The sequence below is a fragment of the Elephas maximus genome, chromosome 2 (assembly GCF_024166365.1).
Source record: "Elephas maximus indicus isolate mEleMax1 chromosome 2, mEleMax1 primary haplotype, whole genome shotgun sequence".
NCBI lineage: Eukaryota > Metazoa > Chordata > Mammalia > Proboscidea > Elephantidae > Elephas > Elephas maximus.
The window spans coordinates 111,441,429-111,459,460 of record NC_064820.1 but is presented as its reverse complement, the minus strand read 5'-3'; the positions used below and the strand labels follow the sequence as shown (position 1 = coordinate 111,459,460).

At 33.8% G+C, this 18,032-nt stretch overlaps 1 protein-coding gene across 15 annotated transcripts in view; it reads right to left on the bottom strand.

Moving 5' to 3' along the window:
* Positions 1-1,224: 1,224 nt before the first annotated feature.
* Positions 1,225-18,032, bottom strand: part of PPIP5K2 (diphosphoinositol pentakisphosphate kinase 2) — a 78,793-nt gene continuing 61,985 nt past the window's right edge. For 6 of the 15 annotated variants that reach the window (XM_049871617.1, XM_049871597.1, XM_049871607.1 and 3 more), the window contains 5 exons: positions 16,722-16,841; positions 15,781-15,843; positions 12,226-12,366; positions 8,608-8,733; positions 1,225-2,951 (listed from right to left, as the gene is read on the bottom strand). In XM_049871617.1, coding sequence (XP_049727574.1) covers positions 2,839-2,951; positions 8,608-8,733; positions 12,226-12,366; positions 15,781-15,843; positions 16,722-16,841 — 563 coding nt within the window. In that variant the 3' untranslated portion in view covers positions 1,225-2,838. The remainder of the gene's footprint in view (positions 2,952-8,607; positions 8,734-12,225; positions 12,367-15,780; positions 15,844-16,721; positions 16,842-18,032) is intronic. The other 9 variants (XM_049871683.1, XM_049871718.1, XM_049871708.1 and 6 more) reach the window with 5 other exon arrangements.

The window sequence follows — 18,032 nt, the reverse complement described above, 5'->3', positions numbered from 1 at the left end:
AGGTCTCTTTTGGTTTCTTGCAATAGTATTCTGTAGTTTTCTTTCTATGTGTCTTTCATGTCCCTGGTTAGATTTATTCCTAAGTATTTTATTTTTTTTCAGAGGCTATTATAAGTGGTATTGTTTTCCCGATTTCCTCTTTGTTGGTGTATAGGAATCCAACTGACTTTTGTATGTTGATCTTGTATCCTGCTACTCTGCTGAATCTATTAGTTCCAGTAGTTTTCTTGTGGAATCTTTGGGGTTCTCTATGTATAGAATCACATCATCTGTGAATAGGGATATTTTTACTGCTTCCTTTCCAAATTGGATGCCTTTCTTTTTCTTTTACATAGTTAGGATTTCCAGCACAATGTTAAATATGAGTGGTGATAAAAGGCATCCTTGTTTTGTTCCCTTTCTCCAGGGGAATGCGTTCAGCCTCTCTCCATTGAGAATAATATTGGCTGTTGGTTTTGTATAGGTGCCCTTTATTATGTTGAAGAATTTCCCTTCTATTTTTATTTTATTGAGAGTTTTTATCCAGAATGGGTGTTGGGCCTTATCAAATGCCTTTTCTGTACTGAGATGATCATGTGACTCTTTTCTTTTGTTCTATTTATAATCATTACAGTGATTGATTTTATAATGTTGAACCATTCTTAAATACCTGGCATGAATCTCACTTGGTTGTGGTACATTATTTTTTTGATATGATGCTGAACTCTGTTGGCTAGAATTTTGTTGAGCATTTTTGCATCTATATGCATGAGAGATATTGGTCTGTAATTTTTATCATGATGTCTTTGCCTGGCTTTGGTTTCAGGTTATGGTAGCTTTATAGAATGAATTTAGGAGTATTTCTTCCTTCTCTATGCACTGAAATAGTTTGAGTAGTACTGGTGAAGACTTTGTTTTTGAAAATAATTCTAAGATTCTTGCAAATAAGACTTTTTAGTCTTCAACACAATGCTATGGAGCTTAGTGAGTGTTGTGAGGTCATAGTCTTGGTAACAATGGAAAAAGTGAGTATATTAAACTTTCTAGTAGCCTGTAGCTAATTGCTGTGCAAAGTAATATGATGCTATGTGTATGGCCAATAATAAATGTGATTTAATGCCTAAGGTAAGTATTGTTTAATATTAAAATTATTTTCCTCATTCTTTCTACTAAAGAGCTGAAAGGAAAGAGGTAATCAAAGAACAGAAATAATAATTCATGATTTAAGTCACTCTGATACAGAAACAAACTGATATTTTAATTCAGCTCCACTTAAAAAATAAAAGTAGTTTCCTCATCCCCACGATAAACACATTTACCACATTTTTACATACAGAAAACTTTGGTACATTCAATTTTTTACAAGACATGTCTCCATATAATACATTTACATTCATTTGAAGTATGATGAAATATAAGAACATATATAATTATGTATACTTGTGACTTAAATCTGGTACATAAAATAACACGTAATGTGATTATTTTCTAAAAGTCAGTTCAGATGTGACGATTTAAGGTTAGTGGAGTCTCTTCTGAAGAATTACAATTGTATTCATACTAAGAATTCAAAACATTTCTTTTTCTAAATATAAGCTTGAAGCTAAAACCTTAGCAATTTAACATTCTAATGCATGGAATTCTTATCAGGTTGAACTGTTTGGTTTATAATTTAAGTCATCTCAAGTAGTTCATAATTATTTGTGCATCAGAGGAAAAAAGCACCAAGGATAATAAATTTTTTTTCACATTATAGATGAAATCACAACATACTGATCTCAATATCCCTTCAAAAATCTAATCAGTTGTAAAGAACATTCGTTTCAAATGCTCAATCTTAAAGCGTCAGATTCTCAGTGAGACTGATACATTAGACATAAGAACAGAAATGTGTAAAAAACAGATGATATACACAATACCCACTAACTTTACAGAATTCAGATATTCTTCTAACATTGATGATTTCCATTTTTGAACTCAGTTCCTTAGAGCTATAAAGGACTCTAAAGTGTAACATTTATAAATTTTGTCAACAACATCTCTTAAAAAAAAAAAAAGCTCAAAAGGTGCTACTCTTGCCAATATGTGAAGCAAACTTTTCCTGATGAATGAAAGCACCTCTTATGGTAAGGAAATATATAAAGAAAATACTTTCTACGAATTAATATATAAATTGATGTGCATAAAGGTGTAATTATCCCAAATGTAAATGTAATATTTTAAATAATACACAATAAAAAAATTCAAGCATAGATTGAAAAAAAATCCCATACATCAGTACTCCAGTTATTAAATATTGCAGCATATATGTTACTTTAACAATTGGGAAAAAGCTTCTAATCTAAACGGTCAATGAAATCTCTTTGGAAATGTACTTAAAATAAAAAAAATCCCTAATACGAAATTCTGGCAAATTTCAATTTAAGTCAAAGGTTTTTACAGCCAAGATGCAATCCAGAGAAAACAGAGCTGTCTGCAAAGGCCACCACATCAGACCCGTTAGTAAGTAATATCACTGGTGTGACACTGGTACAGGCCAGCAGGCATTTGTTTCTTTTCCTTATCACAGGTCCATGGTAAACATGATATTAAGAACAGTAGCGCTTTATCACCAAAGTTTTGCTACACAAAATGCTAATAAACATTGTTTTAAACGTTTCTAGACATAAGTTCCTTACCTGAATATATACAATGAATCCTCTAGATTTAAAAACATTTTTACAATGAATACAGACATGTGTAAAGAGAACAAAAATTACTTGCTTTAACAGTTTTCAGTCAAGGCTTATTACTTATCTTTTTCTATTTAACATGTGATTTTCATTGGTATAAGAAGTTCTAGCTTCTACTAAGAAGATTTTATTTTTTCTTCCCAGTGTTTTTTTTGTGTTCATGCACTTCTGTTTTGCTAGATATACTTTTTTTCCGAGATGAGGTACTAGTAGCAACTGCACTAGAAGGTCCACTGGTAGCTACACAAAAAAAAGAAAAGAAAAACCACTGCTTAGATTTTCACAAGCAATCTATGTTCGAATAATATTGCTGGGTGACAAAATAATACCTGCTACATTGTGATATATATGAAACATGACAGGCATTTAACATATTTAACCTTTACTTTTTAGAATTCAACACCAATACAGAAAAGTAATGTCAATGGGCTGTGTGCACAACACAAATTTCTCTTTTCATTCTATAGTCTTCCTGGGAAACCAATTCATTCCCATGTTTTTAAACTACCTCTTATTGTATGATGACCTTCAAATTTACACTTCTGGCCCAGGCCTTTTTCCTTAGCTCAAACTGTCTACTGGAAACTGCTATACAGATACCGGACAGGAAACATAACCATAACATGTTTAAAACTGAACTCATCATTTTCTCTGCAAACATCTACTTCCTCCTGTATCTTCTATTTCATCACTATCTAAAAAGCTAAGAAGTTGGAAAACTCAAAACCATTCTTGACTTGGGCTCATCCTTCCATATCCACACCAACATTAAGGCCTACTGAATTATCAAAAAGCTACTCTAAGTGGAGTTACATTTCTGGTATGAATGGGTAAGCTCCTATCAAACTCTCATAGGTAACAAGTCTAAACTCTAGACAAAATATGAAAACAACTACCTGAAGACACCAAGGAGTAAACAAAAGCAGGCAGATACCGGAGAAGAATAGTCCCCCTCTCCCCTCACCTTCTTAAAAATTTTTTTTTAACAGCTTTTAGCCTGAGGAAAGGCCCAGTTTGTATCATGTTAAATGGCTAAAGTTCCAATATAAAACCCAGTATTACTGGCTTGAGGAGCCCTCGTGGCATGGTGGTTAAGCACTCAGCCACTAACCGAAAGGTCAGTGGTTTGAACCCACAAGAGAAAAAAGTGGCAGTCTGCTTCCGTAAAGATTTACAGCCTTGGAAATCCTGTGGGGCCATTCTACTCTGTCCTATAGGGTTGCTATGAGTCAGAAGCAACTCGATGGCAATAGATTTGGTTTTAACAGGATTACTGGCTTGAAGAATCAGAAGCCAAGGATTGTAGTGACTACGGTTGCTGGGAAGTGAGGCAGGAAATCCCAGAAAGGGACAGTCCCTAATTATATATATAACTTCTGATCAAATTTTTGGTATGAATAGAGCAAGGTCCAGGTAGTCTAAAACCCATTGCCACTGAGCCAATTCTGACTCATGGAGATCAGAGCAGGACTGTTCCATAAAGTTTTCTTGGCTGTAATCTTTATGGGAGCAAATTACCAGGTCTTTCTTCTGGGGCACCATTAGGTGGGTTCTAACCGTCAGTCTTTAGGTTAGTCACCCAAACCCGCTGCTGTTGAGTTGATTCCAACTCATAGTGACCCTACAGATAGAGTAGGACTGCCCCATAGGGATTCCAAAGAGCAGCTGTGGATTCGAACTGCTGACCTTTTGGTTAGTAGTCGATTTCTTAACCACTGCACCACTAGAGCTCCAAGTTTAGGTTAGTAGTAGACTGCAAATGGTTTGTGCCACCTAAGAACTTTCCAAGCAGTCCTAAGAGATCTTAGTCTCTACAAGGCTGCAAAGTTTCTACATTTTACATAAAAGTGATAAAAAGTATACTGAAAAGTTAGGAATGTACATTTAGAGTAATCACTAAAACAAAACAAAGAAATATAGCTAAAAAGCCAAGATAAATTACAACATAATTCTAAAAATGATTGAATTAATAAAAGGTTAAGAAAAAAAAAGACAGAATAATAACCAGAGAGAATAGAAAATATAATACAATAGATAATACAACAGTAAACCTAGCTCAACCATATTAAAAAATTACATTTAATGTTAATAGACTAAATACTGCAAATGTAACACAAATAAGGCTAAAACAAAACAAAAACCTAAATATATGCTGTCTACAAGAAAATTCACTTTAAATATAAAGACACAGATTGGTTGAAATTAAATGGAAAGGAAAAAGTATACTGTGCATACCGAAAAAAGCATAAGAAAGCTGGATTAGCTATATTCACATTAGATGAAATAAAATTTAAAACAAAGCATTACTAGAGATCAGGAGGGAAATTTCATGATGATAAATGGGTCAATCTTTTAAGAAGACCTAACAATCAAGAATGTATGCACCTAATAAAAAACTTCAAAACACACAAACCAAAAATTGAATTAAAGGGAGAAAAAGCCAATTCCACAGCTGTAAAAAGAAATTAGTGGCACTGGCATTTCATGGCAGAATTCTTGCCTTCATGCAGGAGACCAGGGTCCATTTTCAGTCAATGCATCTCCTACACAGCTACCGCCTGTTTGTCAATGGAGGCTTGTGTGTTGCTATGATACTGAACAGGTTTCAGTGAAACTTCTAGACTAAGACAGACTAGGAAGAAAGGCCTCGTGATCTGCTTCAAAAATCAACCAGTGAAAACCCTGTGGATCACAACAGTCCCAATCTGCAACCAATCATGAGGATGTAGGACCAGGCAGCATTTTGTTCACCATAAGTCAGGGCCGACTCTATAGCAGCTAATGACAACAATAACAAATGGAAACTGCTCTCTAAGTAATTGATAGAACAATCAAACCCCTACCTCCCACAAAAGAAAAAAAAAAAAAAAAAACAACAGTAAAGACACAGATTGATCAACTTTGTCAACCACTTTGACCTAATGGATACTGACAAAACACTACAGGTATGAACTATAGAACAACTATTATTTCCTACTGCACACAGCACATTCAAGATAGACCAAACGCTAAGCTATAAAACATCTCAAATTTAAAAGGATTAAAATCATACTGCATATGTTTTGTAATCATAATGGAATTAAACAGGAAACTGGCAGTAAGCTATCCTAAATATCTGAAAATTAACCACTATGTTTCCAAGTACTTCATGAACCAAAGAAAATAACACAAGGTAAATTAGGAAAAAAAAAAAAATTTAATTGAATGATACTGAAAATATAACATAAATTTTCTGAGATGCAGCTAAAGAAGCACTTAGAGGGAAATTTATACTTAAGAATGTTGCTATATGAAAAGAAGAAATGTCTAACAGTCAATGATTTAAGAAAGTAGAAAAAGAAAGTAAAAGTAAACCCCAAGTAAGAAGACGGAAGAAAACAATAATGAAATCAATAAAATATAAAACAGAAAAAACTTATTAACAAAAGTCAAAAATTGGTTCTTTGAAAGACCAACAAAAATGGATAAATTTTTAGTGAGAATGGTCAAGAAAAAAGAGAACACAAATTACCAATATCATGAGTTGACAATTTAACGTAAGCAAATTACTTGAAAAATTAAATTTACCAAAGCTGACACAAGAATGAAGCAGAAAATCTGATTAGCCCTATATTTACTTAAAAAGTAGATTAATTCATTAACAAGAATCTTCCCATTAAGAAAACTCCAGGCCTAGATGGCTTCACTAGTTAATTCTATGAAGCATTTAAGGGAGAACTAAAAACAATCTTACAATCATTCAGAAAAAAGAAGACAGAATATTTTCCAAATCATTTTTTGAGGCCAGCATTACCCTGGTATCAAACTTAAAAAAGATACTACACAAAAAAAGAGAGAACTCAGAAAAATACTCATCATGGATGTGGTTGTAAATTTTCTTAAAATCAAACTGAGTTCAACATTAAAGAAAAAGAAAAAAAAAGATGGTACATCATGACCAAGTAGGGTTTATCCCAGGAATGCAAGGTTGGTTTAAGGTTTGAAAGTCAAATACTATTTCAACTTTATTATTAAAAAGGTACATGAAATAATGGATTTATTACATGTCTAAAATGTAGAGAACAATAATATACTCTGATTCAAAAAGCATTAAAATCCTGGGTTGACTGATTACTAGCCTTTCTGCTACTTTCTTCATCTGTAATTGGCATAGAATGGTATTAACAAATGAAGGCAATGGTGAGAACTATGAGAATTAACAGGGAAATGTGTAGTATGAAGAACTATACAAATGTTAGCTTTGAGTTGTACGTAAAATACACCACAACTTACATTTATTTAAGGTGCTTATTCAGTTGTCTGTAGTTTCATACACTGATTATTTAGGAAGTACAAGGTTCAGATCTATTTAACATATTATCCCTGACTTACAAGGCTTAGTAATCTGACAGAGCTATAATCAGGTATAATAGATCAAATTAGTAGTACAGAGTGTCACAGGAATTTTTGTTTTGACAATCATATAAATGAACCATCATGGATGAAGAAAAAGAGGAGGACCTTCATTTTTTTTTTTTTCTTCACAGAGACACATTGGCACAGTGGCTGCAACAATAGGCTCAAACATAACAACAACAGGGTCCCTGTAAGTCGGAACTGACTTGACAGCAACTAACAACAACAACAACATGGAGTACGGAAGAACAGAAGGTGAGAAGGGGAACATTATAAGAGAAAAAAAGTGGCAGGAGTGTTAAAGTAATTTATTTGGGAAAAAGTGAAGAGAACATTTAGTGAGTGTTTACTGTGTGTGCCAAGTTATATGTTATTGCGTTCATCGCTAACAACCCTACAAAGGAAGCGCTATCGCCCTGATTGTATGATTATGAAAGTGAGGTTCTGAGAGTTTAAGTAACTTGCCCAAGGTCATATAGCTAATAAGTAGGCAAAGGTGAGATTTTAGTTTAGGTCTCTCTGACTCCTAAGCACAAACTCTAAACCAAAAGAACATGTGAGAGCACTAAAAGGAGGAAAAGAAATAACACACTGCCAATGAAGTTGGTCAAAGCCTTGGAGTAATATAAAATCTTCTAAGGAAAAAAGGTATACAGAAAGAAAAAAAGAACAGAGAACAATGTCCCTGTCTGGGGTAGGAAAGGAGGAGGAAGGAGGATCATCAAACAAATAGAAGAATCAGAGAAATGGAAAGAAGACAAGACAGAGTAACAGCCCACAAGCCAGGGTCAGAAAGCATTTCAGGAAGGATCAACAACACAATCAAATGTACTAAGAAGTCAAAATAGGAAAATGCCAATAAAAGACAGTTGAATTTGGTAGTCATATCAACAGACTAAGTGTGAAAAGATTAAAAAACTGTAAGCACAGAGACAAAATATTTTCATATAAATGATTAAAATGACTCCTCAGCCTCAACAGAAAAGCAAAAGAGAACACTTTGCGAATTAGTTTGAGGAAAAGTATGAGAATGAAATATGTTTTATTAACGGTAAGCAATTAATACAGAAAACACACATATATGCACAAACGTATATATCAATAGGCTACAAAAATAAATTTTTAATCCTTTTACCCTTCCCGTACTCCCACCTGCTAAAACAAACAAACAAATAAAAACTAAACCTGTTCCTTCAAGTCGATTCCGACTCAAAGCAACCCGGTAGGACCGAGTAGAACTGCCCCATAGTGTTTCCAAAGCTGTAAATTTTTATGAAAATAGACTGCCACAACTTTCTCCCATGCAGTGGTTGGTGGGTTAGCAGCCAAGTGCTTAATCACTGTGTCACCCGGTCTCCACCCACTAAAATAAAAGGCTATAGTTAGAAACATGCTTTGGATATAAAAACACTGATTTAAAAGCAGATTTTGCATTTTAACACCAAGCTATTATTATTCCTTTAATTGCTGTAGAATCCACAAGCCCCCACACTCCCCTAACCTGGTTTGCTGCTTGTTTTAGTATTCTTTAAGGTAGCTGATGGTGTTGGGAGGATCTTTGCAGGTGTGTATGTATTTAGAGATATTTTTCTTCTTACTACTGGACTGGAACGTGAAGCTGTCGAGGCTGAAAGAAAATAAACGAACATGGTAATTCAATCATTTTCTTCTAATTCTATATATTTTAGAAAATTTCTTATGACATATATATTTTAGAAAATTTCTTATGACATATTATGACATATTTAGGGACCCTAAAAATATGCATAGTAACAGTAGAGAAGAAAAGGTTTGCAGAGTAAATTCAGCAAAACCATCTTTCCTATAAAAAGTCAGTTCTCTTATTTCCTCAGCCAAATAGATGTTCTATCTATATTTTAAACAACAAACACTTTAACAGTATATACCAAAAACTGCCAACAAGAATAGAGCAACAGACTTAATTTTACCCTGCCCTGTTAGAAACTCAGATCCTTAAGGTATGGCAGACAGCCGATGAGTTTTATTGCCTGGTAGCAGAGTTAGTAATCTTTAAGACAAAGAGCCCCAAATTGTTTTTTTTCTCAAAAGTATTAAGCAGAGATTTATGGATGGTTCATCTACAAATACAACAGTCTTCCAAACTATCATATTTAAGAATAAACTAACTAGATTACAAGTAATTCAACAAATCAGATTGTCTTCCTATATTACTCAGCTGTGATTTATCTTCATGAAAGAGAATTTTAAATGATTTTTTCTTCTAAACAAGGTAGAGAGACTGAAGAGGTGCGAAAAAGAAAAATTGGGATAATTCTTATGTATGAAGTCCTCCAGCAGAGAACAGGTCTGCCACTTCAATCATAATTGGCACCCTATTTTAATATTTAAAAGAATGAAAAAACCACAGGCTTCAGAAGTCCTCGGTTTTAGTCACAGGTGGCCACTAACTAGTTGATTTCCTCAACTGTATCTTTCTAGGTTTTTCTCTTTAAACAGTAACCTTTTCTCAAATGAAATCTTCAATAAAACGGATCAAAGGAGAGATATTCTGGCTGAAACGGTCATTCACAGAAGACACATGCCCTAACTATTCAGTGTCTTTCTCTTCCTTGTAGAACTTCTGAAGGCTTTCAGGAACATAGTTTGAAGACCAATGAACTAGTTTATCTCTAAAGTTTAGCTAATTCTAGAAACTGTATTAACTACATTTACTTTCTCATCTAATTCCCTTAAAAACTAATGGCATGAAATTTTAAGAAAGCTAGAGGGATTGAGTACAATTTGTATCTATGATATACAGAAAAGCTAATTAGAACAACTGGAAAGGGAATCTAATATCCTTGGCCTCATTAATACAGTCTGATGAAATGAACTCACTAACCACAGGAATTAAGCTGTCATAAACAATGGCCTCACAGAATAAGCCTTAAAATTACTATTTTTTGTATGGTTTGTAATTGTTTTTAAAAAAATATTCCAATATAATTCTCTTTTCAAAACAAATAGATGTCATTAATGTTGCTATACTTTCAAGGCATATACCACAAATCTTTTAAATAATATTGATATCTACCCAAGTTCTTGGAAACCCTATGGGGCAGCTCTACTCTGTCCTGTAGGGTCACTATGAATCAGAACCCACTCGACGGCACCTACCACCACCACCCAAGTTCTCACTTAATAGCTAGACTCTTCCTTTAATCTATTTTAAGATTTGAAATCTCTGCCCCAAAGAAGCTCTGAAGCAGCAGTTATAAAGAAGGGTAAACCAGAATTTATTCAGGTCTTCTACTACTTTCTAAGGAGTACCATCTATTTTATCAGTTTACAGAGAACATAAAAGGAGGTGTACACCCTTCGACTTACTGACTTTGACTTTACAGCTTAGAGAAGTTATTTTATTTGGAGTATTATCAATTACAAAGAGATGGGTAAACCAGAATTACAAACAGGGGCAAATCAGACACATTCATGTGCAAATTTTGAAATCATACTTCCCAGTCATTCCCAAGGTGAAGTATTTGAGAACATTCACAGCAAGATACCTCTCCACTAATCATTGCCATTAATGACTGAAAGCTGACTTCTAATACCAGAAACGGAAAGGCCACTATACTGCAAATATTCAGGGGGTATCATTTGTACCAAATATAATGTGAACAGAGATTTCTAGAGTTAGACAGCCTTCAGTATGGATTACATCTCAACATAAAGAAAAGAAAAATCCTCACAACTGGACCAATAAGCAACATCATGATAAATGGAAAAAAGACTGAAGTTGTCATGGATTTCAAGTAGAGCCGGAATGTTTCTAAGATGCTAAGATGGCAAGGCTTTGTCTCATGTACTTTGGACACGTAATCAGGAGAGACCAGTCCCTGGAGAAGGGCATCATGCTTGGTAAAATACAGGATCAGCAAATGAGATGGATTGACACAGTGGCTGCAACAATGGGCCAAGCATAGCCACAATTGTGAGGACGGCACAGGACTAGGCAGTGTTTCACTGTTATACATACAGTCGCTATGACTCAGAACCAACTTGACAGCACTGAACAACAATGACAAGAGTTAAACAATACTGTGGCCCAAGCAAGGGAAGAGAATACCCAAGAAGGCACAAAAGTGCCTTTCATTCCAATAATTCCAATATCTCATTTTGTTCTTGGTAGAAACCTATTTATAGCACCTTACAAAATCAAGAGTGGTATTCAAAGAAAGTTGGTAGCTTTTCTAACATATGGCTGCAACTAGAGAGATTCTTAAGTCTCAGGAGAGCACTCTCTCCCAAATTTAAGGCTTCTTCCCAAACTAGAAATCCCAATGTGATGACAGATCTTCTAGAACTGAAAATGACTATTGGCAGCTGACTTCTCACAACTAAAAATGAAGTCGCGGGCATTTACCAAAATGGTGTTCCTTAGAATAATGCCACCTGTTTAAATATATTATAGAAAAGGTGTTTGTAAAAAAAAATTAGTTCTGGAAAATCTAGGTTATACAGGTTTCTTTACAGAAGAACTTCAGTCTTTTATATGTTAATATTACTATAACTTCCCAAAGGGAGGTGAGATATAATATATGGTTTCCAAAACTTATTTAGCCATGAATCTTTCTTCACAACATGAACTAACTTCTTGAGCTCATTTTCCAAGGAACACAATTTGAAAAGATGACATACTAATGTGCTCTCTTCAGGCAAGAGTTCCTTCTAAACCCGTATGACTACTCACCAAAAGTAGTGAGGGGATGGGCATGTGTGTGAGTTCATGTGGGGTGACATTTTGTGGCTTTTAAAGTGTTATTGGAAAATGATATACAAGCAATGTGAGAGTTCCAGCAAATATAGTTTTAAAAAAGGCCATGACTGTATGTTATGTTGTTAACTTTTGTTGTTCAGTTCAAGATTTTTTTCTTTTTTGGGGAAAAAAAAAAATGATTTTTGAGGGCAGTCAAGAGAAGTGGTACATTGCACATTACACCAAAGAATTCCTAACAATGTCCCTTTACACCCCTTTCGCTCCTAAAATTCTATTCATTACCACTACTTGTGTTTAAAATTTTATAATTCTTGTTATATTCAGATAATATCTACTGTCCAACAATTAAATAATAATAATGAAGGTAACTTTTCCTACAAATTTCAGGGGTCTTCCGTGGAACTTCACTTGATGGAGAAGCAATGGAAGCAAGAAATTCATCCACCTGCTTTAAAGACAGGGCATTGTGAAGAGTTTCTAGAGGACAAATAGATGGCACCATGGAATATAATTCAAAGCCTGGAAAAAAAACAAAAACAAAAATAACAAAAGAAGTTGGATATTTTTTAAAAAGTCATTACTTAAAAAGGAAGACCGTTGCTCAAACTTGGACAGTTTAGGTCTTTTCAATAACATGCAAACACACGAGATATCTGAAGTCATGACACCAGATGCTATGCAATATGGACTTGGAACAAGATGGGACAAAGATTTCATTTTGAATGTAATCACACAGTACAGCATGCACACAATTTTATTCTCTATTTTGGTAAAAAGCTTAGAATAATACTTGAAGGAAAAACCTGAGGAAAGAAAACAGAAAAAATACAATTTTAAAGTTTTTATTTTTTTAAGTTAGGTCTATTCAGTAGGTGACATAAGCTGATGCCATAATGTGTCCCTTACGTCAGAATGCTAATGGTAACTTCTTTTTGAAAAGCAATTATGTAATTACTTGTGAAGGGTGATTTTAAATATATTTCTAGGCATGCCAAGGCTAAAAATACTCACTGATGTGATCCCAAAACAACATTCACTCACTGATGCTGGAATTAAAATTCCAAAACATATTTCACCTACCTTTATTGAATTAACACAATAATTCTATTATTGGAAATCATTGGCCAAGTAAAGTTAAGCCAAGTAAAAAGCATTACAAATACATTCATATCCAACAATGACACAGAAATACAAAAATTTCATCAACACCCATGCAGATATGTATTAATATCATCAATGAAACAAAAGCACCTAAAAACATAGATTACTTATTTAAAACAAATAGAATGTGGGTTATTTGCCTTAAAAAAAAAAAATTACCAGCTTATTTAAAGTTAATTCAACTGAATGGCTTTTAAAATTGCTTTCATATACTGTTAAAAATAACAAGTTCTTCTGCATCTGCTCTTTCAAAAATTCAAAATAATTGTCCTCCAAAGGAATACTTAAGGTTTTATATGAAGTCCAGTATCACTAATTAAAAAATAAAAATTAACACAGACAGCAAAACTCTGTTTCAAAAGATATGTGTTCCTTCTAAAGTTGACTGATACTTGAGTTATTTAATTTTGGGAGGAAACACTGACCCAAGAACTTCCTAGTTTTCAGCTGAAATAGGGAAACTCTTTAATCTAGTTTTCCTATGAAAGTTGCCAAAGGACTTATAAAGCTGATGTTTGATTTTCAGGTGCAAACAAGGCATGACAGGAACATTACAAATACTTAAAAAAATAAAATAAAAACAAAAGTATAATACCATAACAGCAGCTAAAGCACCTAAGTTAAGCACTAAAGAAATTAGGCTTGGCACACTATAACATTTTTTAAAAATATGAGATTCATGCAAATAAGCGCAAACCCTTTCTTTGCATTAAACTAAACTTAACAATGCATTTTTTCTCTTTCCCCAGAATATTTATTTCTTTTGTAACGACTGTTTTTCTTGTATTTGCCGGTTAGATTTTATAATAGGCAAATGACAAAACAATCAAGTTCTTCTGCGCTATATTTTTCCATTTATCTTTAGTAAACTTAGTTTTTAATGCACAATGAAAGGGTTAGCGCGACAATTTAAAAAGCCAACCTGCTGTCATGTTTAGAAGCTATAAAAACATACCACTGGAGCCTAGAAATTCCAGAGGAAACGGACCAGCACCTATAGAGGTGTAGGTGTTCTGCACAGAGGCCCAGAAAATAAGGTAAAGCACTGTCAGAAGATACTTGTCTCACCATGTTCTTGAACTAAAGATGAAGGGAGGGGTAAGTCCATGATATATATTAAAGATGGAAGTAACAAGAAAGTTAGAGGAAATAAAAAGTGAAAGAAAGAGTCAAATGACAATTCATAGGACAGATAAGACAACACAGCATCAAAAAAAAAAAAAAAAGAACAAAGAAACAGTTTGAAATCTGGAAAACCCAAACGAAATATTTCTAGAGTTGAAAGGAATGCATTTTACATGCATTAAAGTTGCATGAGGAGTAGAAAATCCAATTTTTTTTGAAAAGTCTAAATCCTAGTAACATAAAATTATATTTAACTGAAGTATCTCTTTTTAAAAATTTCTGTTAAAAACAGATTTCTCCTAGATAAAACCTGCAATACTGGCTATAAACACATAAGCATTCTGTATAAACAATACAGTCTTAAGATTGCAATGTTTCTTATAATTTTGTGGCTTCTGTTTTTCTCATGACTTCTGTTTTTCTTCTAAGAGGTTCTTATACATCTGTTTTCTTTTAGAAGCTGCAGCTGTATCAAGTAAGAAACCTTTTCTTCAAAAAAGTAGCATTTAAATAGCTACAATAAAGGAAAAGCACATTAAGCTCTAAGGCTAGATTTTCTCTTGTTGAGGATGAGATCTTCTTACTTCACCTTCAGTAAGTATTAGTGCACTGTTACTTAGATGCATCGTTAAAGGATGGATCCATAAGGGGGATAATGACCATAAACTTGGGTTTAATCCTTTAGCTTCACAGAAGTTTTTGAAAAGACCTGCCTTAAGTTTTTGAAAGACTTACTTCCAGTTAAAAAAAAAGAAAAAGTTCCAGGAATAAAATACCTCCATTCCAAACAAAAGACAGACACCTTTTCTTTGATCCTGGATTATTTAAAAGTGATTGATAAAAACTCCCTCTTGGCCCACAAGCTCAATCTCTCTATAAGCAGCTATGGTAGTGCAACAATTCAGTTTATAAATAATGGCTTTGAAACACTTTCTTGTTCAGCCTTAAAAATTTAATTTAACTGAATTGGGTTTCTAGGAGTTCTAAAAAAAATTTTTTTAAAGCAGTGGTAACAAAAGGAAGTGGTTGCTCAACAACAGCAAACCACATTGCCATACCATGACAAAGTGAAGGCTGGATGAAGTTTTCAGACTGCTCCAGACCAATTCAGGTTTTGCTTTAGACAAAGAGCGAGGGATAAATGATGTTACACAGCGCAATCTGCATCCCTTGGTTGCCAAGAACTTTTCAGAGACACATCTCATTTGGCTATTTGTCATGGATAGCTCTGTATTTTCATTAAAAATTTCAATAAAAACAACCACGTGATGAGAAAAGGAATTAGAAAAAAAAATGATTAAGAATTAAGAACAAATTAAAGAATACTAATTGCATTTTTAAAGTTTGTGTAGACTGATCACTTGAGAAATCAGAAGGACTTTTCAGGAGTTATTTTGGTATTAAGGCTCATCATCATTGTCGTAATTTAAAAGTTTGATGAGTAATTTAAAATTATTGTGTAAATTATAGCTGAAAAAGGGAGCTAGACAGTATCAATAATTTAGGTGAATAAGTTGGAATTGTATGCCAACTGAAATTAAGGACCGAGAAACAAATGATACTGTATACCCCACATTTTGAAATAAATGAAAAATAAAAAAAAGGGTGAAGCAGGGGAGTATCTTTTAAAATAAAAACAAAACGTACCATTGGTTGGGTGTCGAGCAAATGAGATAGAAAACCTTTTAACAGCAGAACCCCGTGTGGCGTCTGAGAAAGAGAAAAACAGGTACCTGAAATTCGTAACAGCTACCAAAAGAGGGACATGTAAAAAAAAGAGGGAAAAAACAAATATATGAGGAAGTTAGAATTAGGTGACATGCAGAAGGCACAATGAGAAAGAGTAATAAGCCAAATACTGGTTAAAAGAAGGAAACTGGCTTGATGACACAGGCAAAGTGTTTAATGAAATATACAAAAGAAAGAAAAGCAGGATGAGCTGGCAATTCTGGGAAATCCATGTGGTACTGACTGAAGTGTATTTCTGGAATACATGATAACAAGGTTTTAAATAAAGCCTACCCCGAAAGGGCTAATAAACACTCCTATTAACAAAAGGGACAAGCTTCCATGAGCCTAAGAAGACATCTTGAATATTAAACTTAAGTTATATAAATAAATAAATAAAATTTTTTTTTATATTAACAATAGTGAGATGATCTCCTGCTTATTTTTATAAAAAATATTCCCAATATATTTCCTTCCACTTATAAACATTCCACTCAATTTATGTTATTTAGATCAATATCAGTAAGTAAAATAAGAGTTAACAATGAACAAAAGTTTAAAAGATCAAAGAAAGATTTATTCTTCATAATATAGCTTATCAACTATCTAAAAGAATACACATGATGCAGTTCTAAATTTTACATTGTACAAGTACTGTAAGTCTAACTACAATTAAATGGTTGACGAAACATGGGTCCAAGCTGTAGATAACAGAGAACACTGATAGTCATTTAGGCAAAGGATGCTAGGACTCCACTTGAACCACTCAGTGGCCTTAGGCTTGCCTCTGAGAAATATGTATGCTCATGAGTCTGTGCATGGGTACAGGTACAAATCTGTGTGTGCATGTGTGCACATACCATCTATGCAGCCAGAAGAGGTCAGCTTTTTACGATGAGTACGAGCATAATCCTGTAGGTTAGGTGCGCTTGAAGAACCCCCGAGCACCGAGGTGCTAAACAGGCCCGCACAGTGAGACCCTGATGGGAGTTAGAGAAAATACATACAACAACGGGTGTTCTTCCATTCACATTGGGAATTCATGCATCATGCAATTAACATGGCTCTTACCACACACAAGGCAGCCTTTGGGCAGTGCCTTCAACAGGCTTACAATATGCTTGTAATGTCCTAATGATGTCAATTTTAGTACAATGCTCCTAATCATGTAATGATTATCACCATTTATCAAATGCACAAATGGGGAAATTTAACAGTGGACAAAATATCTTTGAGAAAAAGTAATATGCCCACAAAATATCCTAAAAGTATTAAAAATACCACCATAAAAATTAATATAGGATGGGATGGGTTTCTGTCAATCAATTTGCAAGAGCAGACTGTATGTGGGGGGTGGGGAGGAAAAAACCCCAAGCACAAATTAAGTCACATTAAATCAATATTTTTAAATGTGTCTGTAAATAAAGAATATTTTCTGATGTCCTTGAATTAAGAATTATCAATATTTCACTAAAGCAAATCAAAGCCTGATTTGCGAGGTCAGGTAAAAACAATTCCCTTTAGGCTTAAATCACTTTAAATCTCTAATACTTAACAAATGACTTAAGATCTTAATTAATAAAACCTCACCTGGGAGGGGGGAAGAAAAGAAAAAGGAAACCCCCACTGAAACACTATTAGCAAATGAAACACAGCCGTAATAAAGCGATGCTTAATTTGTAGCAAGTCTTTACACCCAAGCAAAACTTTCACAACTGGGTAAAGATTAAATAAATTTCTACCAAATATATTACGCTACATCTATAAAAGAAGGGGGAATATATAAATTTCAGGAAAGATACTGTGAGAATATTAAAAACTACCAACATAATTTATACTTAATTAAAGAAAGGTCCTCAAGTATGTAGGCATCAACAGTTTATAAAATTAGTAGAGACTGCAATATATACATGGCATAAAACTTGCAGTGATCTATTTATGCTTTTATGAAATTTATTTAGACAACTATTTACAAAAACTAACACATGCCATTAATTCACAGTTTGTTTATTAACTAAGAGCTTAAAACTAAATGAGTTTAGAATGGTCTTTTCCAATGCTGCTTTGAGTGTTAACAAAGAAGCAATTATGTTCTATAACTCGATGAAGAGTAACACTGCCATTGTTCATTAGTTTGCTTTAGTTTTCCTTAAGAGCTGCTCAAAAGGAAA